General features: G+C 40.8%; 1 protein-coding gene across 1 annotated transcript; it reads left to right on the plus strand.

The window, feature by feature from the left end:
* Positions 1–9024: 9024 nt before the first annotated feature.
* CTSC (cathepsin C) lies at positions 9025–27398 on the plus strand. Its single transcript, XM_086882182.1, has 7 exons — positions 9025–11592; positions 12594–12739; positions 20425–20591; positions 21002–21157; positions 23141–23256; positions 25486–25617; positions 26354–27398. Exons 1-7 carry the CDS (start codon positions 11427–11429, stop codon positions 26854–26856), a joined length of 1386 nt encoding a protein of 461 aa, XP_086738308.1. The 5' UTR covers positions 9025–11426; the 3' UTR covers positions 26857–27398.
* Positions 27399–27578: the final 180 nt, after the last annotated feature.

Consider the following 27578-nt stretch of genomic DNA (forward strand, 5'->3'; position numbering starts at 1 on the left):
CAGGATGACAACAGAGAAAGAAACCTGATTGTTTTTCCATATCCTCAGGCCTTTTCAGGACTGCTTAAAACTCACAAGCTTTCCTACAGTCTGCTTCTGCCTTCAATCTGTCACTGCCCCATGGATATAGGGTGAAGAGATCACTGCAGTTCTAAATCAGGCAGGAATCATATGCCCCATGCCTTTGCAGAGAGCTAAGTGGAATGGCATCAAAGCAGTGGAAAACTCAGTGAGGAATACCCAAAAAAAAGTTTCAAATAGTCATTTCTGAAGTACACCCTATCTGGTATTACATTAATTTAAGTGAGAAATTATGTTGTTTGGATGTTAACTAGCCATTGCCTTGAATACAACCATCAGGTAGCCTGGTCATCTTCTGGAGACATTCAACTTTTCTACCCTGTCTAGAAAAGATGGGCCCATTCCTGTATTTGTGTTGGCTGATAAATAGCAGACATCTGGTTTAAAAGCAAGATTAGATAACTGCTGTAAGATCACGGGAGCAGCAGCAAAAGGGCATCCTTCAGCTGCTGCAGAGCTGAGCAGGGTGACTGCAAGCCCTGTGCCTGGGCCAGGCCCTGTGTCCTCCGTGCATGTCCCATGTGCTGGCTTGAGGCTGCTGTTGAGCAGGAGTTCAAGATGGTGACACTTCAGGCTGCAAGCCCCAGAGCTCTGGCATAATGAGTATTGGTGCTATTTTGGAAGCACTGCTTTGTTGGTACCTCCTTGAAGAGATGTTGATACTGCCTTGAGGAAATGCTAAAGACTACAGTGCAGATCTGAAGAGACAAGAGGTTTTCTTTCTTGAACGGAGAAGTGTTACATTAATCCCAAATTATTTCAAGTAACAATCTGAAAGTGCCCTTTCAAGAGGCATTTAGCACAAAAAAGAAAGTTGTTTTCATGCTCTGTGAGCAGAGATTTTCAGCGAAGTTGTGGACTGCCTGGAGAGAATGTCTGATTTCTTACTGCTTTGGTGACCAGGTGCATTTTAGTGTACACATTGTAAAATCAGAAGTGAGGCCTGCATCATTTAAACAAGGCTTGGTTTCATCAGAACAAAAATCCCTATGCTTTGTTAAATGGTGTCAGTGTTCAGAAAGGGAACCATCATGCTCCTATACTTAAATCCGTCATGGCTTGGAATTGCCGTACTGAAGTCTTTGTCATCTGGGGTAACTACGAATCAAGTGATATTTGATGTGAGCCTGAAAGATGTCCCTGCCAATGCCTTTCAGAGGTTTCTGTGATGGGAAGTATTTTGGGATTGTGTTGATGTATTCTGCATTTTTAACTTCTCATGCAAGTATTCCTGTACTGTGAGGCAGAGTGAGAAGATAGATTTATACTGTCTCTTAAACAGATGAGCCAGACTCTGCTCCAGATTGCAGCTTCATGGATTTCTTTATATTTGTGTAAAATGGAAGTCAGATGCAAAGAAAATGTACCAGGGTGTGGCTCAATACTTCAGGCTTCGCTCCTCATTTGAACACTGCTGTTTTAGAAAATAGGACAAGTGTAAATAAATGCAAATTCTCTACAAGATGATCACTGCACATGTCTCCAGGGGCCACTGGGAGCTTCCAGTATGGGATGCCTTCTGAAGGCATCTCTATTCAATGTGGGTCAACAGAAGAATATTTTCACTATTAAAATAATCAGGTCTGCAGGGCTAAAAACTGGAAAAACTATGGATTTTCACTCTTACAGAAACCTCTTTTTCCTGTTTTGTAATTTTCAAACTTACATGTTATCCAGTTTTAAAAGTGCATTAAATAATGCATTGTTTACAGTGCAAGAGTACCTAGGAGTTGTTGGACTCTGTTGGGGGAGGTCCTGTACAAAAACAAAATGACAACTCCTAACCTTTGTGCTCTATACCCCTGTGATTATTAACACATGTGCTAATGTGCTAGACAAGATGAGAGGAAAGTTAATGTCTTTATAAATAATTTGATGGGTGAAGGGATGGGTGTTAACATCTTTGAAATAAGTCTTAATGTCTCTACTGACTTTGGGCAGCAGGTCCATTACAGAGCCCTGGGAACTTGGCTCCTGAAACAACCAAGTGGGTCTGCACAAGCCTAAACTTCTGAACTTTGGGGTAAAATAGTAGGGTCAAGGATGGAATATGTGGTAGGCAGTTTGGGAAGGCTGTAACTATCCAGTACTTCAGCCAATGGGGATAGGAAGAGGGGTACAACATGTGGCCGGGAGTTTAGGATAAAAGGAGGCTGCACCCACTAAAACCTCAAGGGAGAAAACCCCACAGGTATTTGCCACAGAGGACTCTCTTCATTTATTTAAATAAAGTTGCAGGACTCCTCTGACTCCTTTTTGGACAAAAACCTCAGGTGTTTGTGGATTTTCCTGACAAAGACAGTAACTAGAGATAATAGGCAGGGAGTACAAACAAAGACATAGTGGGAAACCATCCCTCAGTTTCTTACCCAAAGTGGTATGAAGCAGTCCTAAAGTTAATGCAAGCCCTGCAGCTCTGTAATACATCTGATACTGTTTCCAATAAAGCAAAAATTGCTTGCAAGAGGGAGCAATATAAGGAGAATCAAAGCAGAAATGAGAAGTGGAAAACTAGAACAGCAAGATGAAGAAAAATCCACTAACCAAACCAAACAAACAAACAAAAAAGAAAAAAAAATGCACAAAGCAGAAGAGGGATAAAAAACAGAGATGGTAGTTTTATAATTTCTTAGGCTTAAAATGATGCTGCACATTTAGCTCCAACTGCTGGAAAAAATTTTATGTAAAATCCATAATTTTTGCATTTTTTTTTCTAAGAGTGAATGAAAAAAGGCAGAGGTCTATCCCACTGGGTGTGGTACATCCACTTTATGGTGATGAACACATCTCTGCTGCACTACAGATAAGTGAGGGCCCACAGCACTTCCCCTGCTTTTGACATGGCACCAATTTCCACCTCCTGAACTGGCTCACACCTGACATGATTTGGAAAACAGGCACACATTTGGAGACCTGGAGTCTCCTCGTCCCATCCCTGCCTTCTCCTGCCATGACTAATTAACCACGTTGATTTTGACAGGCTTATTGTGCTAATGGCCTTGTTTTATGTATTTCTTGTTTATGATGACTTGAGAGCAAATAACCTTTGACTCCTGTTACCTCAAGCTATGCAGATGTGCTAATGCAGAGTATTACAAATCAACACATTTGTGGAATTTTGTGTTTATAAAAGTTAAAGCACCCCTATTCATATGGATATTGTCCAAAACCATGTGTATTTTGATTGTCAAAAAACTTGTGTGTGCTGATGTTCCAAAGACTTCTGCAGCACAAACTCAGAGCATTGACATGTATTAAGATGATTGGCATCTCAAAATAGGTGGAAATTCCTTCTAACTATCCCAGACATAACATTTTTGTTGATATTTTAGAAAACACATTTAGATAATATGGGATCATTTCCTTTTTTTTGTAAGAAAAATGAATGAATATTCACTGAATGGCTTCCTGCAAGTGTATTTGAAGATAAAAAAATCTCATGTTTAAAGATGACATAGACTCAAGAAAACTAACTGAGTGGCTTTACAGATTAAAACCTGAAGCAGCAGCTTCTGACACTCAATTTATTCTGTTAAAGCCAACACTAACTCAGTTATGATTTTCCCTGAAGAGAAATTTTGGTCTCTTTAAAGGAAAAAAAGAAGTCAGCTATTGTGTAACAGAAATAACTCTTATTTTCTTCATTTAGCAGCATTCAGAAAATAGGCAATTTTAAACCCACAGGCACAAGTTAGCATGATTCTTTAGGTTCCCAGTTTGGGAAACAGTGGGAACAGAAAGAAAGAGGCACTTTCAAATAATATTTCAAAACACAAGCCTAAATTAGGTTATTTGCTCTTCATATGTTTTATATAATTGCAGAAATGAAAGCCTGGAGATGAGCCTCTGGCTCACTGAGCTCAGACTGTGCTGCTGCAAACAGACTCCCTGTAATCCTCCTAAAACAATCCTAAAATCCTCCTTGGGGTACTCCAAGATTTCCCCCCTTCTTTAGGATAACCCAACAACTTTCAGGTTAGGAAGCTAACCTGATTTCCAAACTGAATTTTGACCTGACCAGTATGTGCCCATCTGCTGCTGTGCCAGCAGTCATTTAGCTTCAGGTTACACATGCCCTTGTCGCTGGTGTCACCTCCTCCAGTGCAGTAACAGCCAGCATTGGTGTGTCCTGCATTTCGTAATTGCCTGGATGCAAGGAGTGAATGGCAGAGCTGATAATAGTCTCCTTTATCCCCTGTAAATGGAGACAAGCAAAGTGCACTTGCAAAACCTGCAATTTGGATTGAAGTCTGATTACATCTGTGTCTCAAAAGAGCTAAGGAACAGTCTCAGATAAGAAGCTTTTTAATTTCACATGTAAAACAAGGGGAAAGAGAGAGTCCAAGACAGACTGGTTTTTTTTGGGTTTGTTGTGGCGTGGTATTAAAGGAGTGAAAAACAATTAGAAAATGAAGTTAGCAATAAACAGGAAGACAATGACAGAAAGTTTTATGTGAGAAGACACTACACTTCTTTCCTGCCAGACTTCAGGTCTGATCAAAAATCAGAAGATTTTGGATTGTAAAAAAAAAAAAGTGCTACAAACTGACAAGCTCTTGACACACTCTAAAATGCATCAGCTGTATAATACTCAGGCATCTTGGAGTAACAAGGGGATAAATAAAAGGGAAAAAAAAAAAAGAAAAAAAAACCCAAAAAACATTCAGTGTTTGTTCTCAAAACTCAATGTGGAAAAGCAACACTAAATACTTGTCATATGCGCAGGATCCTTTGGTACACATATAGTTTAACTGGCATTTAACTTTGAAGTCACACCAAGTCACACCAGGCAGTTGCACATGTGTATTCACCCCCTGCAGACCTATTTCAAAACCTGGCAGGACATCAGCTGTGTTATAGATAGCAATAATAGAAAGGATGGCTGCTAAGCATTTCTGATTACAAGTATATTTTGTTTTTCACCCTTCCTCAAATAGGAGCATTCCTGATCCAGCCCTGGAAAGTTTCTCATGGCCTACGGGCAGCAATATATAGCAATAAACAGAGAATAGGAAGGTTTTGAGTGTGAGCTTACCTTGTTTCATCTCACTTTAGCAATTGATAGAGAAATTACTTTTGACTGTTTTCAGTTCCCCAGCTCCTACTGGGCAGTAACAGCCTGTAGTGCATTGTAAATACCCTGTTACCCACCAAGCACACACAGTGCACCCACCTTGCTGCACTGAACAGGTCCTTGTCACTGACGTCTGCAGGTGCTCAGCTGGGCAGAGCAAGCACTAAAACAGCCTTCTGGGTGCTGTGAGCACACTTTGCATGGCCGTGATCGAGGCAGCACTCAAACTCCATGGCACAAAAGCAAGCTGGTTTTGCAATGGACAGCAGAGCATCCCCAAGAGCTGGCACATAAACTCAGCTCAAGGGTGCAGTGGATGGATCTTTTTGCCTGAACAGGCAAAGCCATGTGTAAATAAGTGATTTGAGTAAAATTCTGATTTACATTTAAGAATAAGAAAACCTGCCAGAAGACTGGGAGAAATGGTTTAGATCATAATTAATCCTATTACGGATATTATGGAGGGCAAGTCCACTGCTGTTACTGTAGAGAAAGAGATGCTGCTGTTCCCCTCCTGCTCCTGCCTTCCATCATGCTCAGGGATTATCTACACACAGGTTCAGTGATCTGATGCAGTGGAAAAATACTTTTTTTTTTTTTTCTTTTTTTTTTTCTTTTTGTGAGGGCATGCTAGGTTTTTTTGGCTGATCACCTTGCTTTACTGTGACTGCTCAATCTCTGGCTTTGGTGCCACAGAATTACCTGCTGGGTCTGATGGAAGAGGTAGGAAGAGGCAGAGCAGGACTGTTTTTTGTTTTTTGCACTGGCAGTCTACAATTATACCAGCTAAAGCCAAACATCAAACTGCAAACGCACATCAGTAAAAGGGAAATAAGTTACCATTTTAATTGTTTTCCTATTTGAAAATTGACTGGAAAGCTTAAGTATAATAGATTTCCTTATTTTATTTCAACATGATACAGCTGTATTGCTATCAGAATTTCTACTTCACATGGCCATCCAATTTCCCATCTGATCTACACATTGTAAAATCAACTTACATAAAATTAGTTTAACTTCTCTCTTTTTTCTCTTTTTTTTTTTTCTGAGTTCATAACAGTAGAAATAATAGTCTTTTGCCATGGGATGTGTAGATATTGAATTATTTCAGGTTTGTAAAATTCTTTAGCCTTTGAAGATTAAATTTCTCATATGTACTAAGCACTCAGACAGAAAAGCTGTTTGTTTAATGAGATAAGATATTTCTGAAAAATGGTATTTCTTTCAGAGAAGGCAACCCTGAGAAGGTCACTTAAATTTTTTTGATCTTCATCTTCTTTCAGTGCATCACAGGGCTGGAGGACTCTCCAAGAGCTCACCATCTATTCAATACCAGCTTATGTCTTCCAGTACAGGTGTGATGTGCTATGGGGTGATGTTTGTGAGCTCTCCCACATCCTTCTGCAAGTGACTACTCCAAAGTCTTCCAGCTGATACCTTCTTGATTCCTTGATGCTGTAATAGTATACACATTTAAAAGTTTTAAGGGAAGAAGATTTTTTAAAGTCAAGTTTCTTTATATTTAAACTTATTAAGTTACTGGCAGTTTTGAAGATATCAGGATTTTCATATTGATTTTAATTATAGTGACATTTCCTGTTATTATACCCCAATTGGAACATTATCTAGATATTTTAATAGTGTCTTAACCAACATGGAATTAACACTGTTATTTTAACAATTGTTACAATAACTAAAGTAATAGTTTCCAGGAAGCTTTCAATAAATTTCCTAAGTTTTCAAATAGGAGAAAAAAACACCATTTAAATTATAACATGATTTTCCAGGAACAAAGGCCTTATATTTGTGCACACAAACACATACACACAGGCTATGCAGACAAATATTCTGTGTATCATCTTTCACAAAAAGTTGGCAAAAAAGATGTCCTCAGTGGACAAAAGCCAGGCAAACTAACTGAAAGGTGATATTTATGTTTGACTTATGGAATCGGATTTCACTATGATTTCCAACTTTTCAATGTGCTGTGGGAAAAAAAAACATTCTTCTGACATCCTTTGACAATTGGGATGCTTCCACAGCAATTGCAGTGAACAGAGTCTCTTTTACCCTACATCAAACTATTCCCAGCTCTGCATTTCAGCAGGATGATCTTCCAGATGGACCAACATAACTGGCTTGGAGACACGCTAAAGCCCAACTCGGTGAATTGATCTGCATTTAAGTTATCCTCCTATTCTTCTTCTTTACCTTTTGTTTTGTGGGTTTTCTACTAAACTGTATCATTTTCCTGGTGCATCTCCTTATGCTGCATTGCAGACAGGTGCATTACAGTGCCTCAGAGGAATGACACTCTCAGTCAGAGAACTGACCAGATCATTAAACCATAAGATTAGTCTGTGTTTAAATCCCATCCCAATGCTATTTATTATTGCTATGATTAATTTTATTTAGGCTTTGGATAGTGTCAGCACTTTAGAAAGAAATTTTTTGCCCACTAGAGCCAGTGAAGAAAGTAATAAAAAAACACCAAAAGAATATGAGGAAATATATGGTTGTTTCTAAAAAGAAAAAGTGAATTAATCAGCACTCCTTTTGTTTGTTTTATTACTAACACCTGTATCAAAATAAATAATGAATTCCCATAAAAACCTTCAAAACCAACTTGCTGAAAAGAACAGGTTTTTTCCAGACAGCTGCAAACATCAGTTGTTAATTTAGATCCCCTAGATGAAGTGCTGTACATCAAGCTGTACGTACAAATCACACTCATTCTGTTCACCAAATTAACTCACATAGTTGCTAGAAACTGCTTCAATTGTTCCATAGAGCAAGTGTCTTCCATTTAAAAACCCTAAGTTTATAGATGCAACAAATTAATACATATTATCTATTCACCTTCTAGAAACAGCCAGAAGCAGTTTCACTGTGAAGTAAACAGGATGTGTTTGATCATGCGTGGAAGTGCACAGCGCTAAACTGGCATAAGCACTCTGAAGTAAAACAAAATGGTCACATTTTATAGTGAGATGATGATCATGTATGAATTAATGCTCTGAAAAATAAGCCTTTGAGTACAGCTCTTCACTTTCTAAATGCACATAAGTAGGACGTTGCTCTTGCAAAGCCACCTGCAGAACAGCACCTACTGTCTCAGTAAGGAGTTAATTTCAGAGCCTACATAGGACCATGCAAATGCTCATGTGCTCGCACCTCTCCGAAACAAGAAAAGGCATTCCTCAGTTATGTTTAGGCTCCAATTTTTTTTTAAATTACTCCCATTATACTGTGCCAACAGCTTCATCAGAGGCAGGGATGATAACACACCAATCAATAAAAGTGCATCAGGGTTTGTAAGGAGATACAATTTTTTTTTTGTTAGACAGATACCACTGAAATAAATGGGTAGCTCTTGTGCACAAGGATCCTTTTTCTTTAATTTCATTCACTCCAAAATCAGCTTTCTAAAAACCACTCCGGGGGTGTAATCTTTGTGTTTTCCCCTGTAAAGTGGATGGCTGATTACCACCCAAGTCATGGTTAGCTCCCAGACAAGGGAACTGACTTGACTGAATAACAACCACCCCTGGGATTTTTGCTCTCAGGATTCTCTTCAGCCAGTTCATTTCCCACAGCACTCCACTATACAGTCACACACCACTTCCGCTTGTAGAGTGATAAGTCAAAGTTACCAGGATTACATCTAGAAATAAAGGGTTTATTTGCCATTATTTGCCAAAATTCTATTTACAAGCATTCAACATGTGGTGAGCTCATCCTCACACATGTTGGCACCGAAGGAAAAACTGCCTTTTCCCCCATGCAAATCCTGCTGATTGCTGTGAGCAAGGATCCTTTGCTGAGCTGATTCAATTCTCTAACCCCAAAAAAAGCTATTCACCTTTTGGAGGGAAGATTTTCACTGTTTATTTTGGAGGAGCTCCCCCGACCCTTTGACAGTGATTTCAATTACCTTACAAATAAAACCAGTGCATACCACAGCTATCACGAGGTTAGTAGACCAACCACTCCCCTTGGGGACAATAAGCCATCACACTGACTTGGTTACTCCTTGTCTGACTCTCCTCAGTCTTGGGAGCATTTTAAAACACTGATAAAACACAGTTTTAGGGAGTCTTATAAATGATAAAATTTTGGCTTCAAGAAAGCAGTAACAGCATGACAAACAAAGAACAAGTCTGTCACCAAACACAGATGTCCTGTCTGATGTGTCTCACACAGAGTGATACCAATTTAAGGCTGTATTTCACTAGCAAATCCAGGTATGTCAGTGCTTTTGAGCCAGGAAGACTTTTTTCCATGGAAGTAATTAGCTTAGAATTACTATTGGAGAGAAGGCACAGGGAGTGCCTTTATCTTACACGGTGACATTAGTTACAGCTGAGGAGTAGAACTGGAGTGAACTCAATAGGTCAGGTCAAACCATCTCTGCCTGGTCACAATGACCATGGTACAACCTTATTATGTAGAACACACCTCTATTTTCTATAATCTATTGTCACTCTAAGGCAATTACAGAGAAACCCATATGATTATGTGCAATGACAGACAGCAGTGGCTACAAAATGAAATTGAAAATTGGGACTCAAAGCACTGCTGAATGCAGAGGCAGGATCGTCCTACCAGGGTCATCGGGATGAGATAGAGAGATACCACAGACCTTTTCTGCTCCTGCACATAAAACCAGAAGAACAGTGAAAGGCTTTTTTTCCTAAAGTAATTTGGAACCTTTGGGTTGATCTCTGAAAATGTGGAGCCAGAAGGAAAATGATCACTGGTAAAGAAAGGAGACAGGATGATATAGCCACATATATTTCGAGAGACTTGACCAGGAACAGTAAGGTGCATGCACTTGTATGGCACGACCAGTAAAATGTCCAGCTTGTATGTCATGTCCAGCTACCCTTGCAAAAAACTAACCAAGAACTATTTCTTTTAATACCATAGCACTACTGGACAACAGAATTTTAGTGAACAGAAACAGCATTTCTTTTTCTTGTTTGGAACACAGAGGAAATTATGCTTTTCCAGTTAAGTCAGTGCTTTAGAATCCTCAAAACACAGTCTTAAACAAGAGGTTTTATCTCTTTGTTGGTATGAGCAAGAGCATCTATATTGCTCTAAGAATCAGCAGCAAAATGTCAAATTAATCCTTCCCCAAAAGACTGAGAGGATGGCATAAAAAGAAAATTATGGCAGTAAAATAATGTATTACTTAAAGCAGTTTAAATTTACTGATGCAATTCCTAATGTCCTGATTTAAAACAAATACAAAATACAAATTTTGTAATACAAATACAAAACCAAATTGGGACACTTGCAGTTTAAATCTAGTTTAGTTTGTGAGTTATTTAAAGCTATACTTTTGAATGAGCATCTACGTGTAGATTTATACCAGTTTAACAACATTTATTTTAAATTTATATCCATAGCCAAGTTAGTGGATCATTTTCACAGCCAAAATTTTAATACTATATGCATTTATTGTTCCCCAGAAAGGGGTTATTTTTTATAAAACTCTTTCTAAAACGAGGGTATATTTACTCATTAGCAAGTCTTTCAGCCTTCTTGATCGCACATACATCTTTGGGAATGTGAAAGCAGGCACGTTTTGCTTTTGGAGAGACAGGAAGAAGAGCCACTTCCCTGCACACCGAGCCGGGCACCCAGGGTCTCATGGTTCTGCGGGGACACCTCTGCTCCCGACAGCACCTGTCCCCTGCAAGCACTCTGCTCCTTGGACCCGCAAGATGTTGCAGCTCACCACTTTCAGGATGGGTTTTCTGTGCTTTTTGTCAACTGTTCACGTGTACAAGGGTCTCAAAGGTGGCGCAGGGTTTTGGGGTTATCTCCCGAGCAGTGTTCGTGCCGCATGGTTCCCTGGCTGTGATGCGCGCCTGCTGCGGAAACTGAGTCACTTTGTGCTGATAAACCCATGGCGAACATGAGCCCTCATCCTCCACAGCAGCAAGAGGGAGGCCTGCAGTGACACCGGGAACAAGCCCTGGTGGCGACTTGCCGATGCTTGGGGTTGGGTAGGGAGGCTGGGAAGGAGGATGCCCTTTGGGGAGGTAGATGCCCTTTGGGGAGGTAGATGAGTTTTGGGGATGAGCCCTTTGTGGGGGAGGACGCCCCTTGGTGAGGTGCACGCTCTCCGCAGAAGAGGACGACCTTTGGGAGGACACTCTGTGGGGAGGAGGCCCGGCCGGGGCGGGCCCGGGCCCGGGGGCGGGGAGGCGGCGGCGGCCGGGCGCTGTCGGAGCGGCGCGGCGGCGGCGGGCGTGCTGCGATGGCGAGCCGGGCGCTGCGGGGCTTGGCGCTGGTGCTGCTGGCGGCGCTGCCCGCGGCCGTGCTGGGGGACACGCCGGCGAACTGCTCCTTCGCCGACCTGCTGGGCTCCTGGGAGCTCCGCGTCTGGCGCGCCGGCGGCCGCCACGGCAACTGCTCGCAGGCGGGTGAGAGCGCGGCGGGCCCCGGCCGGCTCCCTCCCGGCGGAGCCGCGGGCGGGCCGGAGGTGTTCCCGGGAGCGGGGCGGGGGGAGCGGCCGCTCCGTGCCCGGAGCCCCCGGGGCCGGCATGGGCGGCGGGGAGGCGGCTTCCTGCGCTGTTGCAGTTCCTCCTCGGTGTGCGGTTTTATTTCCCTTTTGTTTCCGAGCAGGACTTGGCTAGGCCTCGCCATGGGCCCTGTGGCTCAGGCCGGCTCGCTGCCCCTCTCTGGCAGGTGCCTTCCTGCGAGGCTCTGCCTGCCCGGGCAGCCGCTGTTCCAGCAGGAGAGGGTGGCACTGCTGGTGACACCTGGGCACCTCCTGGGAGCCTGTCAGAGCTGGCAGCCGGGGAGGCCTGACAGCATCCAGAGAGATGGAAATACCACTTGCCTCGAGGGGATAATAGTAGCAGGGAGTTACTATTTAATGGATGTATGTCAATGTCATTTTAAAAATAGTAAATGCTTTGCATTTCTCTGTGTCATCTGCTTTTTTGATCAGAGGAGACAAGTGACAGTACCAGCAGCGGAGGTGAGGTGCGTGGTAGGGTTGGAGCACTGGTGTGAAAGAGCGTAGGATGGGTGATGATGCCTCATCCCCGATGTAGGGGGAAGAGCTGTCATTGCAGACAATGTGCCTGAGTGACATGGCATCCAAGACCTTTGTAGCTCTACAACAAGTTGTGTTTAAATAAGCTGGTGTTTCCCAGTCACAGCGGTTTGGTGCTGCTACTAATAAAATGTGCAGATACTGTCTAACAGTGGAAAAAATGTGCATGTAGACCCACTGACAGGTACGTGGAGGTCCTGAAGTGTCTCAATGCCATTTTGCAGAAGACTGTATTCAACTAGTGTATTTCAGAATCCTCAGGAATAAAATAAATGTTACAACAGCCTTTATACATACTCTAAATTATTATTATTGTCTCTTCCATACAGTAATCATGCCACAAAGTTTCCTTCTTTCTTTTAGGGCCTGTGGAGAAAAAGGTGGTTGTCAATCTTCAGAAGCTAGACGTGGCTCAGGATAGTCTGGGCAATTATGGTTTCTTCACTTTGATTTACAATCAAGGCTTTGAAATTGTGATAAATGACTACAAGTGGTTTGCATTTTTTAAGGTGAGTTAACATGGTGAGTTCTACATCACTGGCTGTTGCCAAAATGGCCTGTAGTTAGGCTTCTTTTCAAGTCCCTCAGTGCCACAGTGTCAGCTGTGAAACTTTAGTTATCTTTGGCTCTAAGGTTTGCCTGGATTACCAGATAAAGGATTTCTTCTTTTCTTGTTTTGAGCATAAGGAAACAGTGATCAGTGGTTGGGTAGGGAGCAAAGAAAGGGAAGAGGTATTCCAGACTGGCCATTACCTGAAAATAATACAGATGCTGCTATTTTCCCTTCTGGGCATGCTTAAAGCAATTGAAGACCTTCATGAAACTTAATGAAACTAACTTTTCCTGGTAGCCTAGAATTTTTATTTTTTATTTTTTTTTTTATTTTATTTTTTTTTTATTTTTTTTTCATCTTGTGGACCCAAGTCAAATAGCGAATACCATTGCTTCTGTCTTCCCTTACAGATGTTGTAAAATGCATGGAAACTTTAGAGCCATCTATTCTTCTTGATGGAGGAATTCTGGGATCTATAAATCTTATTTCAGAATACTCTAATAGCTAAGGAACCTTTTTGCTGCCTCTAATTTTTCCTTTGGAGTAACATTGTTCTCTTCAGTCCCTGTTAATGCCTCCAGGTCAAGCTGAAAACAGTGATGGTAGGCAGGGGTTAGACAGGAGAAAACAGTCTTGTTAGGAGCTCTCTGCTGCAGCATGATGAATCTGAAGGGTAGTTTGGAGCAATCTCTGCAGGATGGATTTGCTACCTGGAAGACAGATGCTTTGTGCAGCAGGGCTTCTCAGCTGGTGAGTGCAGCCCTGGGTGGAAACAATGTGGTTTTGGTTGTCTGACTTCAGATGAATCAATAGTAAGCATCCAGGCCTTGTCCAAGCATAAAATCTCTGAAGGAGGGTGAAGAAGTAATTTTCACTCTAAATTGTCTTTCTGGGAGCCATGGTAGATGCTTTATTTTGCAGCAACTATTTTAAAGTCAGTGTTTTCAGGTGTTAACGAAAGAGAGTGATGCACTCTTTCAGGAGAACTGGAATTGTTACTGAACAGAAATTATGTAGAAGGCTCCGGTTTAACTGCAACCTCCTTGCAGCTTCCATCTGTGCCAGTTTGGGCTCATATAAGGGAAAGGACTATATAGACAGTTTAGCTCAACTGCTGGGGGAGTAATTTACATGCTCATTTTTATAGGTTAACCCCAGTAAACAGCAAAGCACCACTCAGCCATCAGTGCATTGGGTGAGTGAATTGGGAGGATCGAAGTGCAAAAACTTGTAGGCTGAGATAAAAGTACTTTAATAGGTAAAGCAAAAGCTGTGTGTGTATGCAAGCAAAGCAAAATGAGGAGTTCATTCACTACTTGCCACCAGGAAAACTTGCCACCATAATAAGCAGGTGTTCAGCAATTTCCAGGAAAGCAGGGTTTCATTCTGTACAACTGTTACATAAAGCAGGTGCCATGATTCTGAATGTCCCTCTTTCCTTCTTTCCCCAGCTTCTATTTTCTATGTGTGATACTGGTTGGCATGGACTATCTCTTTGATCAGTTGGGATCAGCTTTGCCAGCTGTGTTCCCTCACAATTTCTTATTCACCCCCAGCCTATTTGCTGTCAGAGCTGTCTGAGGAGCAAATAAGGCCTTGGTGCTGTGTTAGCACTGCTCAGCTAAATTAGAACATCCCTGCATTAGCAACACACTTTTCTTCACAGATCTGAAATATGGCATTATATGAGCCACTATAAATAAAATGGACTGTCAATACCTAGTGCACTCATAACTGGAATTTTTTAAAATAGGAATGCAATTTTTACAACAAGACAGGGTCTTGTACTTGAGCAGAAGTAAAGTATGAGAAACACCTGATGGACATTCTAATCTGTATAAGATAGTAAAATTACGGTGCTGTGATGTGCACTCCTCATAGGTTTGGCAGGTGATACAGGAAAAAACTGCACAGAAATTGAAGGGTAATCTAACTGAGCAGAATTACTCTGAAACTTTTCAGGCAGGGACACCTCTGTGAACTCACCTGCAGTGGGATGACCTGCCTCAGAAGTGGCAGGAATTGTTGCCTCCATGAGGACAGCAGAGCTCTGTGTGCTTGCTGTAGTATTGTCCATGAACTTGGTTTTGAGGGGTCATCTCTGGCAGGGAAAACTCAACAGTCATTGCTGGACTCACCTGAGAAGAATATAGTTGAACTAGGAGACTTTGGGCTCATATTTTACACTGAAATACAGAGTTGCTTTACAAGCCAATACACTAGGCAGTAAAAAAGTTTCTTATTATTAACCAAATTCCTGAATGTGAATGAGGAATTAAATCATAGAAAAAGTGTGGTCTGCTCTGGGATATAAATGGATCTGTTAGTTGCCAACTTGAAGACAGCTGAGAGTCACTGAAGGCTGCTGCTGTCCATACCTTGTGAAATACATCCCCAGAAGATGAGCACTAAGTCAAGTGACTCATAAGCACTGATGTCATGTATTGCATTGATTGCATGTATTGCATTGATTTGCAAAAGTACTCTTAAAATAGCATACCAAAACTGTTACAGAATAGTTCAAGCTGAAAGGAGCTTCTGATGGTCATCTGATTCATCTTGCTGCTCAAAACAAAGTCAAATATACAAATACACCTGAGCAGTAGCAATACACAACAGCTTGCATTTTATGGTCATGAATGTGTCTCAGCCCTAAGATGGTGGATTAGCTTGTAAGCTAATGGATTAATTCTTAGTTTTGAAGTTGGCTTCAGTATTAAGAAATAGCAAGCTTGTTTGGGTCATTGCTCAGTAATGGGGAATTCATCAGCAAGACATATTTAAATTAAAGACTTCTTTCCGCAAACAGCATAGGGAGGATTAGAGCCCAGTTCGGTTACCCTCTCTAATAATTTTGCAGCTGTAAAAAGAAAAACAGGTTACCAAGATGCAAGTTTATTGCTGAGAATCATGAGGAAATACCACAGCACTTAGTAAATGCATTTTTTGCTGCAGACAACTACTTGTTGTTATTGGGCAACAACATGCAATGTGTCAATCTGCAAAACTCCCAATTTCTCAACTGTCAGTGGGCACTTGGGGGGAGGAAGTGGTTCCTTACAAACTGATCTTATGACATATTTAACTGTGCATATCTGTTTACTTTTAATACAGTAAATATTGCATTGCATATGAAATAGAAATACAGCAAGTCTGAGATTGAGCAGATGGAGGATTTGTCAGGTACAATGAGCAGCAGTATTTAAGCCAAAACAGTACTTGGTGAGTTTCAGGCATAGAAGTGCCACTTCTGTTAATTGAACCTCCAGTGTATTTTTTCCTAGTGTTAAAGAATTAAGCTGTTAGTTACTAACAGGAATGCTCTGGGCTTGTCTAAGTGGTGGCTTTATCAAAGGATATCTACTGTGTAGATATGGACACAGACTGTTCGCCTGTGCCTGTTTCGATGAGTTTTTAATAACTTTTGTTCCTGTGGCTTACTAAACAGACACCCACGGAAACTTTTGTAGGGTCTCATTGCCTTTACAAGGTATTTGTTCTTTCACTTGAGGCTTGTGGGGAAATGACCTTATACATCAGAGGAGTGGATTGGGTGAGCTTATCAATTCTGTTTTTTCCTCAGTTTACTTTAGGATCTGAAGTAAAGATGCTCTAAGAGTGTTTTTTCTAACTGTTGCTGTACAGAGAATTAAATTTTGCCAAGTTAAATGCAGCAGTCTACTGCATGTTTGCATTCTGCTTCTAGCACAAAATAACTTGTTTAATGTGTGCTTCTGAAACATCCCTGTACTGAAACTTGGATGGGAAGTTAGTGTACTTACTCTTTGCAGAAGCTTGATCATGTGCTTCTGCTGGATGACACATGAATTTTTTAGGGTTATGCAATATATATATAAAACTTCAAAGTTGGTTTTTTTTTTTTTTTTTTACCCCCAAGGGATGGCAAAAGAAATAGGAACAGCATAACATAAAAAGCTGGAGTGAGGCTGAAAGTTGAGACCAACTTGTTTGGTCTCAAGTAATCAGTAACATCAGTTACTTGATGTCTTTGAGGTATTTATTTATTGTTAAGACTACCACTTTGAGACAAGACAGTTTCATAAGTTTCTCACTGTTTGTCCCTTAAGCGAAGTGGTTCTTCTGACTCCTGAGATGTTCTTTAGCAAATAGCAGAAGTCTGATATTTTTTCATATTGAGATGTTACAACTCCTTCAGAAAAAAAAAAAAATAAGATATTTTAGATATTTCACCACTCAAGTTACTAATCTTTTCCAAACTGACATCTTTGCCATATTTTTTTCTCTCTTCCCCAGTGCTCCCAAATTTGGTTAAAATCAAGGACTGCTGTTCTGAAACAAACAGCCTAGATAAGTGACAGCAGTTAATGTTTAAGTTTTCAGGATATGGAAGAAAAAACGCAAACCTGGATGTGCATTTTATTTCATGTTGCTAAAGTAGAAGTGCTGGAATTGCTAATGCTATTTAATCATCCTGCAAATCAATTGAAAGTCAGTTTTTAACCTGTCTAGTTTGGGCTTGCTTAACTGGCAGTGAGCAACTGCTGCTTTCCTAAAGTGTAAATCTGAAAGCACAAGACTCAAAATTGCAGAATATTTCCTAGAGAAAAGAAAATCTACCCGGAGCTGACAATTTGCTTGCATTTTATACTGGGTAGCAAGGTGCAGTAGTTAGTTCTGGTAACGTGATCTACTGTATTGTGTAGTAGGGCATCTTCAAGTCTGCAGCTTTATTCTCATTCAATGTGTGCATAGTAAAATGCATAGGCACACTTGTAAATTTGAGAGATATGTCTTTCCACCAGGTTTAGTTCCAGGGTATTCCTCCCTCCTGGAACTCAAGTTGGCTTATTGCCCAGGCATTGCTTAAATTGAGAACAGTAGATTTCAAAGAGGGTGGTATGGCTGCCTCTGTATGTGGCACTGCTGAATTCTTGTTAAAATGCTGTGACTAATAAGGTCTCCATTCTTTCTTGCTTTCCTCTTAGTGAGATTAAAGATTTTTAAAAAGCTTTTAGCAATTATGGTTTTTACTAGGACTAGTATTGAACATGCAGTTAGATTATGTCGTGATGACCAACACAGGAAAGACTTCATTAAAAGTGTGCTTCACTGAAAATCTTTCCTGGATTCAGATATCTAACAGCAAGCTTTGTAGTTTAGCTACATGAAGTCTTTTAAGTTAATATTGGCGTGGCTTGGCTAAATTTTGGCATTAGGCAAAACCACATGAGTTGTCAGGATTGAGCAAAATATTCATTTGAAATGGAATTAAATTTTACTCTTTTCAAAGCTCAGAATTGAAACTATGAATAGTTTGGGTGCCTTTTTAAAGGAATTATCCTAGATTGGTCAGGCTGCTGGATGGAGTTAATGCTGCAGAGGTCTTAACTCAAAAATGAAAACCATCTTCGAAGTCTGCAGAGAAATGTGTGCATGCAATTGTCCAGCAATTGCTGGTGATCACAGCTGTATGTCTAAAATCCTTCATGAAGGATGCTGGCAAGTTCTGGGATGGGCTCTGTGGATGTTTTGGGTACTGTGCTGGCAGCTTCTGTTGAGTCTGGCATTGTAATTCACATCCCCCTGAGTGATCTGTCGCTTGTGCAGTGGTGCCATAACCCTGCCATAAGGCTGGCTGTTAGTTGGGCAGGTGTAATCCTAGTCGGTCCTCTAAAACTGGTGCAGTCAAATATCCTAGATCTCATCTCTCAGTCCTTCACTAGTAGAAATAAGAAATGCTGCATTTCTTAGCGAAGTTGTTTTAGCAGTGATTTTAAGTTTACCTTCTGTTAAGCAGTGGATATCATTGTTATGGCATCGATGAGGTTTTTTTGAAGGCTTGTCTGCCACTGTCTACATCAGTGACTCTTGATTAAAAGTCAGAGGAAGGGAAAGCAAATTGCAACTTTATCTAGGTATAGTTTCATTTCCTAAATAAATAGTTTTTTGGAGTTGAGATTCCCTTTATCCAAATGTTATTCATGTGTTATGGTCTCAAAGTCTCCACTTTTCAAAGTAATTTCATTAGTAGCTTAGTCTAGCACTCTACTAAAAGGTAGCTACAGAGGAGTTGAATTGCCTAATTTTAGGCTTCTACACAGACTGTCTGAAATTGGTTTTTGTATTTTTTAGGTTGAAGCATTGCTACTGGCTGTCCCTTCATCTCCTTTCTAGTCTTGTTGATACATGTGAACTGAAAGAACAGTGCAAAAAATTCGCTACAGTCTCTTTTCCGAAAGATCAGTTGCACAGATGGTGTGAATGCTATTCTGTTTATGTCTCTACATCTTTAAAAAAACAATTGATTTTATCTCTAGAAAGGGAGAAGGATTTCTTGGAGAAAAACACTTTGTTGTTGTTGTTTTTGTTGTTCTAATTTGCTAGTTAGCAGATAACTCATTGCCTTGTTTTCCATTAAGATTAACCTCAAATCTGTGTCACTTGTTTTAATTCAGTATAACACTATGATTGTAAGTAAGTAAGTAAGATTGTTGCAGGAAACAGGTCTGTTCTGATAATCCTCAGGTATTCAGATTGAAGGCCTATGCTTATTAGGAATGGCTGTACTGTTTTAATCTGTGGCAGTTTTTAGATAGGAGAGACCAGGTATTAATTTCTACTGTCATTTTCATTTTAAATGTCATTTAATGAAGTTTTCTTGGACTAGGAAACTTGATTTCTGTATAAGTGATTTTATTTTTTGTGATTAGAAGAGTAAAGTTAAAGCCTTTGTTGCATGGGGTTTTCTGGCAATTGTAACACAAAATGTAACACAAAACACTACAACCTTACACAAAACATTTTAACCTTAAGAGATGAGTCCCACTGTGTGGGAGTTGTCACAGAATTGCTAATCCAAAAATTTATGTAGCTGGGCAAAGTCATATGTCGTCGTATGAAGACACATTTTGCTGAATATATTAAGTTATTGCTCCTCTTCAGTGGTAAAATGAAGACTTGTGTGGCTGAACAAGGAAGTTTTAGGACTCAGGACTTTAGGCTTTAGTAGCAGTCTCTGCTGCTAACTTTAAATGAGCTGTTCTTAAGGGATCATAATTTCTTACTGTCTCATTTTGATAGTTCCTGTGAAATTGTTTCTTAATGCTTTACCATCACAGATCAAACCTAAAAAAGTTGCTGGAAGTTTCATCCTTGGTTTTGACTCGTGAAACAATAACAGTGCATAAATAGTACAAACATTTTGAAACAGAAATAGTACATGTCTTCTTGTGAGGTTACTGGATGACAAACTTATCATCCTCCCTGTGTTTGAGTCTTAGTTTCTTAAACTTCTGTGGCAATCCAGAGTTAGCTTGACTGGTCACATATTTGACATGAGAAATCTCAGGACCCTGAAGAGTAGGTTGAGTACTGAGAGGTCTTCTACATCTTGGTGAGAAGGATAATGTTGAATCCAAGTGATTAGCACAGGTTAATTGATACTGATGCAAATGCATTATTTGTTGTTAAAAGTGCAAGTCACAACCCAATTGTCTTTTGCAGCTATTTGGTAAATAGCAGCTTCTTTAATCTTCAGAGTGTCTTTGGCCACTTCCTGTGAAACACAGGCAGGAAGAAGTGGCTGTTAGTGGGTGGGGAACTGCGGCTGTGCTAACAAATGCATCTGCTCAATACAAGCATAATTTCTTCACATTACAGTACAAAAATGAAGACCAGAATGTAACCAGCTACTGTAATGAGACCCTACCAGGATGGGTGCACGATGTGCTTGGCCATAACTGGGCTTGTTTCATAGGACACAAGATTTCTTCATCTCCGTCCGATGTTCACATCAACGAGCTACCTCTCCAGAAGCCCAGAGGAGGGTAAGCAACAGATAAGTGACCTTTTACTGGAGTAAAATGTTTCATAACAGTGCTTGAGGTTTTAGCTAAAATTGTAAGAACCAATTCCAGTACCGAGGGCAAAGTTAATGCTAGTGATAATGCACAAGAATAGAGGAGGGTTTGCCTGTTGCATCACAGTTCCTCCTTCAGTCTGTGGTGAAGCCCTGTAAAAAAACTGGCATGGCTCAGGAAGCTGGTTTAGTCTAGCTGGACTAGAATATCTAGTCTGTCTCAAGTTTTAGAAACCTTGTCTTGATCCAATAATTCCATGTTTCTTTATCAGTACCTGCCAGAAGACACCTCCAGAGTTTCATACTGAGTTTAGAGAGCACCTTTAGTTTCAATCCCAGTCCTTTTCTTACTGTTTACCTGCTTCCTTTTGTTTGTAGACTCTCCCACAGACGTTACGTGCACAACTTCGACTTTGTAAATGCTATCAATGCTCACCAGAAGTCATGGAAAGCAACAAGATACAAGGAGTATGAGAATTTTGCCCTAGAAGAACTAACTAAAAGAGCTGGGGGTCTCTATTCCAGAGCTTCAAGGTAATAAGACACTTTGTTCTGCAACAAACCCCACTTCTGCCAAGAGTCTGCTTGTATTTGAGCACAGCTCTTAGCTGTGTTTAGTTCAGATGTTTAGTCAAGTTTCAAGGCCTTTCTGTTCGTGTTCATGGGGTGCAAACAAATTTTTCATTTGAATTATTATTCTGGGCATGTATTGTCTCAAGCAGTTAGGACAAATATAGTTACCTACCCCTTAGTCTTGCCCAGTAACTCGCTGCTGAACTCATATATGCAAAGAAGTGGGGACAGTCCCAATTATTATCTCACTGTCCTGTCTGCTCATCAGCTGCTTGCTTAATCAGGAGTTTCTGCTTGTGCTTCACCTTGGTTCTGCTAGTTCATAATTGCAGTTGAAAAGCTGTGAACTGCTCTCTGCTCCTATAAAAATAAATATCAAAGATTCCTGAGGGAATTCCCTAGTTACTTTGGTAATTTGCCATACCTTCAACAAGAGTCCTGTAAAAGAAGTAGAACGTCTCAATGAAGAAGCATGAAAGTAGCCCTGAGAATGCCTTCAGGGTTTTGTGGATCCCTTATCTGAGAGTGGTAATGGGGATGGGTACATCATCCTCTACAAAATTTGAGAACTAGAGTTTTTTGATCTAAAGATTCCCTTCTTTATAGCTGTCTGACCTTCTTTGTAGTTTTGCTTTTCAGATCTTGGTATTTCTGTGAGTAGGAATGCTAGTTACTTTAACAAACTGTGGCAATTGTATGTTTGTTGAAGAAGGTCCTACTATAGAATAAAAATTCTGATTTGAATGGGAATATCATGCAGATTATGGTTTCATTGTATAGATAGAAATCACCTTACAGACGATCTTAATACAGTAACCTATTTGGAAGCTCTCTTCCATGACAGTATTTGGTTAGCCCTCTCCTGCTTTCAAAACAGACTCCAGTGTCTGAATGACACCTGAGGACAAGCATCAGGTTATGTGACAGTTGAATGCAGAAAGCTCTACTCTTGCTGATACAAGCATCACTTGGCTGCAGGTGGTAGATGAGGGCAGGCAACATTCAATACTTCTTCAAAGTAGAAACTTGCTCCAGAGAAGTTTCCAGGGCACGTGGGACTGCAGTTAGTGAGTTGCTGATGTAAGCCATGCCTGTTTGTGAAGTCAAACTGTAGTTGCTGTCAGGTAAGATGGTTTCTGCAGTCAGATTTCTACATACTTTGTGCTTGCAGTAAAATAACTGTTGCAGAACTGTGTTGCTATAATCTCTGAGCATTATCTCTGCACTTCAGATTGGTGCAAAAGCATTTGACCTCAGCAGCTTGTGGATGTTAAGGGAACTGCCTCCTCAGAGCACCCAGCAGCCACTCTGGCAGTCACACTCACACCACCTGAGCTGGGACTGAGGCCCCTTCACAGCCACATCCCACACTCACAGTCACACCAGCGTTCCCTACCTGCTTGACGCCGGGGATCCCATAGCAGAGTCTCAGAGGTCCAGATCTTTAAAATAATTTAATCTTGGTGCAATGACTAAATAATAAAACAGCAGCTCAAACTGTGTCCCACTGAGGAGAGACCCCAAACATAGGAGCCCCATGGCTTTTATACCCCCAGCTTTAAGTGTGGGAAAGTCTGGGATCCTCTCTGAGTGTCCTGTCACTTGGCTGGGCCACAGGTCCCTGCTCCCTATGTTATACAAAAGGATTTTGCCAGCCAGAGCTTACTTTGAAGCTCACAGCAAACTGAGCTACTTTCACTGAATGTATTCCTCAACAGTGGATAGTTAATATAGTTCCCTCAGGGAGCAATTTGAGTAGGTCTTGAATCCTGCTCAAGCTTATATCTTCGTATTGACACCCACTCAGTTTAGATGGAGATTATTTTGAATTGCATAGTGGAGCAAATCCAACTAGTAGAATCCAAAGATGAAAACTGAGTATTACATAATTGTTTCCTTGCCTAGAGTGTGATACATTTCTCGAAAGCATTTTCTCCTCTTTAGACCAAAGCCTGCACCTCTGACACCTGAGTTACTCAAGAAAGTTTCAAGCTTGCCAGAATCCTGGGACTGGAGAAATGTGAATGGTGTCAATTATGTGAGCCCTGTTCGGAATCAAGGTAAACATGAGTAGATAAAACCTCTGGAATGAATGTTCTAGAGCTCCTTTGATGTAGTTTGTAATTTGCTGCTAGCAGAAGGTTTTACCTTCTTGCAGCTGACAGATTGCACCTTTACTGTGAATAACCCATGGAAACTGGGTGGAGTCCTAGCTAACAATGCTGTACCAAAATAGGTGCTGGTACTGGCTTGTCCAGACAGCGCTGGCTTGCTGGAGTGAAAGCCAATTACCACAGTACCCTGTATAAACCCAGCTGCCAGGTTTTGTCCAAACAATCTTAGCCATGGTTTTCTGCACGCTGACTGAACTGATGTACACTTAATTTTTTCTCTGATTTCTTTTGCTGCCAAAGTTTCATACAGCTTTAATGAATAAACCCATGAAATATACTGCCTCCAAATCTTATCACCCTGATAAATTCAGGTGTTACTTAACTGGCTAGTTGCAAGAGGAGATATTAGTCACTATGAAAATTGCAGACAATGATAAAGATGAAATACTGGTAAGAACTTAAAAGGATAGTGTGCTAGTATGTGTTGATTCTATAGGGAGTGTTTAAAGCACTGTGGTGTGAAGTACCTGAATTGTGGATTCCTTGTGGAATTTCTAGCTATGTGGAAGCACTGGAAGATGGCAGAAGGGAATTATATGGTCTTCTGTAGGTGTGGGTCCTGTACTTTCTCCTAATGTGAACTATGAATGTCCCAAGAGCTCTTTTTTTCTTCCAAACAGTTGAACACTCAGTTCCAGACTTACCCTTTCTCTGTTGCTTTGCTTCAAAGTTTCTTTAAATGAGAATTAATCTGTTGTTTCCAATAAAAGAGCTTCCTACACTTTTTATGTAATCTGAAGGTCCATGCTGAGTATATTAAATTTAAACATGCATTCTGCTCCATCAAATTAAAATGTTAGCTTTCGGGCTTAAAAAAAAACCAAAAACAAACCCAAACAAAATGTACAAAAGAGGTCATTCTATGGACTTTATAAATACCACTCTGGTAACAGGAAAGAAATTTAGCAGCCAATACAGCAGACTTCCAGCAGACTGAAATTGTTGTGTGAATTGTATTTTTCACATTTTTCTACATGTAATGCAACAAAGTGTTCTGCAGTGTGGCCCATCTCAGATGCTGCTGCGACTGTACAGTGAGTGGGAGGCATCTTCCACTGCTTCACTTTGCCCTGCTGGGAATAGAGTGTTCCTGTTCAGGCTGATTTTGTCCCTTCTCTTCAGAGATGCATCTAACTGAAGGTGCAATTTCAAAAAGTCTTGCTGTTTAATAGCTCTGCTTTTATACACCTACACAGTTCAAGAGAAAGTATTTTGTTTTGTTCCTCAAAGCTCCCTCCTTCTCATAGCTCTCTAATATTTGACTTTCCCACTGTCAGGAAACAAAAGGAAATCAGGCACCTTGATGACAATCAGTAGATAAAATAGGACTTTGTCCAAGCAGTTGTTCTTCCTGTGAGGCTTGCCATTCCATTTCTAAAGGCTTTTAATGAGGGAAAGGAAGATCCTAGAGAGTGAAGAGGCCTAAAGCTAGAAGCAATAGTAAATTCTGATGCAAAAGTAAGGAGACTTAACTCTCTGCCAGGAAGCAGAAGGGAAATTAAGGTGCCTCTGAAAAGGCAGTGTACAATTACATGCTCTTGGGCAGCAAGGAGAGTGGGGATGAATCCACAATATCAAACATGCTATTTATACCAGTGTTCTCTTGAAAGTCAGTTATTTTAGGGGTAGCTGTAGAGGTGGAATATTTTGTCAACTGGAAATTACAGTACTAAATCCACTGGTAGGGTGAAATAAGAACAATATTGTCAGCATTCACTTCAAATAGTTCATTGCCCCTTAGCATATGTGCTCCATAAAGGGTAGATAGAGCTTTCTCAGCTCTGCTAATGCAGTCCCTGAAGGTTCATTCTGAAGGAATAGGGTAATTGGTTAGCTCTTAAATGCTACTGCTGAAAAACACTGGAGCAGTACTTTGCCTCTTACTCTCGAATGAGCTCAGTGTTCCCTGAGAAGTTGTTAGAAGTGGGTTTTGAATTGAGTGCATAAAAGCTAAATGAAGATTTAAAGTTCTTGCTCCATTGGTGTTCTAATCACTGTCTGGTAGGTTTTAACTCTTTTTAGTGGACTTCAGGAATAGATGTACCTGATGGCAGGTGACTAGCCTTGTTCATGTTACTGACTGCTTCTTGTGGTTCCTTTTTCTCCCCTTCTCAGGCTCATGTGGCAGCTGTTATGCGTTTTCCTCCATGGGCATGCTGGAAGCAAGGATACGTATCCTCACAAACAACACTCAGAAACCAGTCTTCAGTCCCCAGCAGGTTGTGTCTTGCAGCCAGTATTCTCAAGGTAAGGATGCTGGTGTCTATAATGACACCTTTCAAGTACTGATAATGCTGGAGATTAGTTTGAAAATTTCCATCCCTTCCCCATCACACTCAAGTTACCTTTTTCATAAAGTATTTGGCAGGCTATATTTTAGTATACTTTAGTACTTTATTTAAAATCAAAAAATAACAAAAAGCAGAGTTGTCAGCCCACCTCTCTGCAGCAGTGGGATTGAACAATAAGTCACCCTTATACTCAGGATGTTACTGGATCTTACGTCTGGCTGTGAGATGGGAAATATCTAAGGAGTAGGGCTCAAAATGTAGCTGATTACAGTCCTTACCTAGAAAGAATGGAATAAATATTCTCCCAATGGCATATTCAGAGGGAGGGGGAGATGAGCAAGAGCAATGACTAAAGCTTTCTAGAGGACTGTATCCTTGTTAGGACAGATCTTGTACAGCATGTAACTAGCTGTTCTTTCTGATGGGGATTGTCAGGAGCAATTGGATGGGAAAGGGTCCAAGTACTGGTGTTCCCAACATAGCTCCCACTAATGTGAATTTTGCCTTGTGTGTTTCAGAAGGTTGACTGTAGCTAACTGGGGTATTAGGATGATCTGGGTCACTGAAGTGTGTTCAATACTGTATCTGAAAGAATTATGAAAGATTTAAGTGGGAGAGTCTCCCACCTCAAGCAACGGAATTTCCAAGGGAGGAAACAATTATTTTTTTTTTTTCCCCTTTCTTTTGTTAAGGTTGTGATGGTGGCTTCCCATATCTCATTGGTGGAAAGTATGTCCAGGACTTCGGCGTGGTGGAGGAGGACTGCTTCCCTTACACTGCCCAAGACTCTCCGTGCCTTTTCAAGCGCAGCTGTTACCACTACTACACGTCTGAGTACCACTATGTTGGTGGTTTCTATGGAGGCTGCAATGAAGCCCTGATGAAACTTGAGCTTGTTCTGCATGGCCCAATGGCTGTTGCTTTTGAGGTTTATAATGATTTCATGCTTTATAAAGAGGGGATCTACCATCACACTGGGCTGCAGGATGATTTAAATCCTTTTGAATTGACCAATCATGCTGTCTTACTGGTGGGCTATGGTAAAGACCCAGAAAGTGGTGAGAAATTCTGGATTGTGAAGAACAGCTGGGGCACCTCATGGGGAGAGGATGGCTACTTCAGAATCCGCCGTGGCACTGATGAATGTGCAATTGAAAGCATTGCAGTGGCTGCAACTCCTATTCCAAAGTTATAATGTAAAGGTCTTCATCCAGTGCCTTGTCCTGAGCATAAGAATGTACTGATGGTTGAAGATTCTGGTTAAAATCTGTCCCCTAGCTTGAAAAGGCAGCTTTAAGGAATTTTTCCACAATAGAGCAGTTTCCAAATGTGAGAAGATGAGCACTGCTAATTCTGCTCTGTGCACTGAAGGCTTCCTCTCAAGTCTGAGGGTAGATCACCCAGAAGGGCTGTTTTGGTATCAGTGGTGATTAGTTGCTCATCAATGGATAGATTTACCTTCAGTTACCAGTCCATTTTTTTCCATGGGTAATCTTGACCTTTGGATCTCAGAGGGAAGTATTTGCTATGATAATCCATAACTGCTTTGAAGGGACACTGTAGTGCCTTACTTCTCAGAAATCAGGAAGTTGCTGCAATTTGGAATATAAGTATGTATTGGGGAGGGAATGAGCAATTACGCTGATGAAAATAAAATTCTAAAGCTCTAAGGGTCCTGCAAAACTGCATGTCAAATCCTTATGACAATAAAAATCAATTCTAAGTTTCAGGTTGTTACTGAATGTTCTAGTTCTGGATTTTATTGCTCCACTTCACAATTGATCATTTCAGAATTCAGTAAAAAAACACCCCACTCCTATAGGAGTTTGTGGAAGAGGTTAGTTATTTTGGTGACTTGTGTATGAGTTTTGAGCTTCCTGTCAAGAACTTTTTACTTCAGCAGCATCTAAACTGGTG

This window comes from Cyanistes caeruleus, chromosome 3, assembly GCF_971803275.1.
Source record: "Cyanistes caeruleus chromosome 3, bCyaCae1.hap1.1, whole genome shotgun sequence".
Taxonomy (NCBI): Eukaryota; Metazoa; Chordata; class Aves; order Passeriformes; family Paridae; genus Cyanistes; species Cyanistes caeruleus.

What these genes read in the sequence shown, in the direction of transcription:
- CTSC (XM_086882182.1), top strand. Translation starts at nt 11,427, where the DNA reads ATGGCGAGCCGGGCGCTGCGGGGCTTGGCGCTGGTGCTGCTGGCGGCG. An exon ending in AGTGGTTTGCATTTTTTAAG is followed by an intron (nt 12,740 to 20,424) that starts GTGAGTTAACAT and finishes TTCACATTACAG; the next exon opens with TACAAAAATGAAGACCAGAA. An exon ending in TTGCAGCCAGTATTCTCAAG is followed by an intron (nt 25,618 to 26,353) that starts GTAAGGATGCTG and finishes TCTTTTGTTAAG; the next exon opens with GTTGTGATGGTGGCTTCCCA.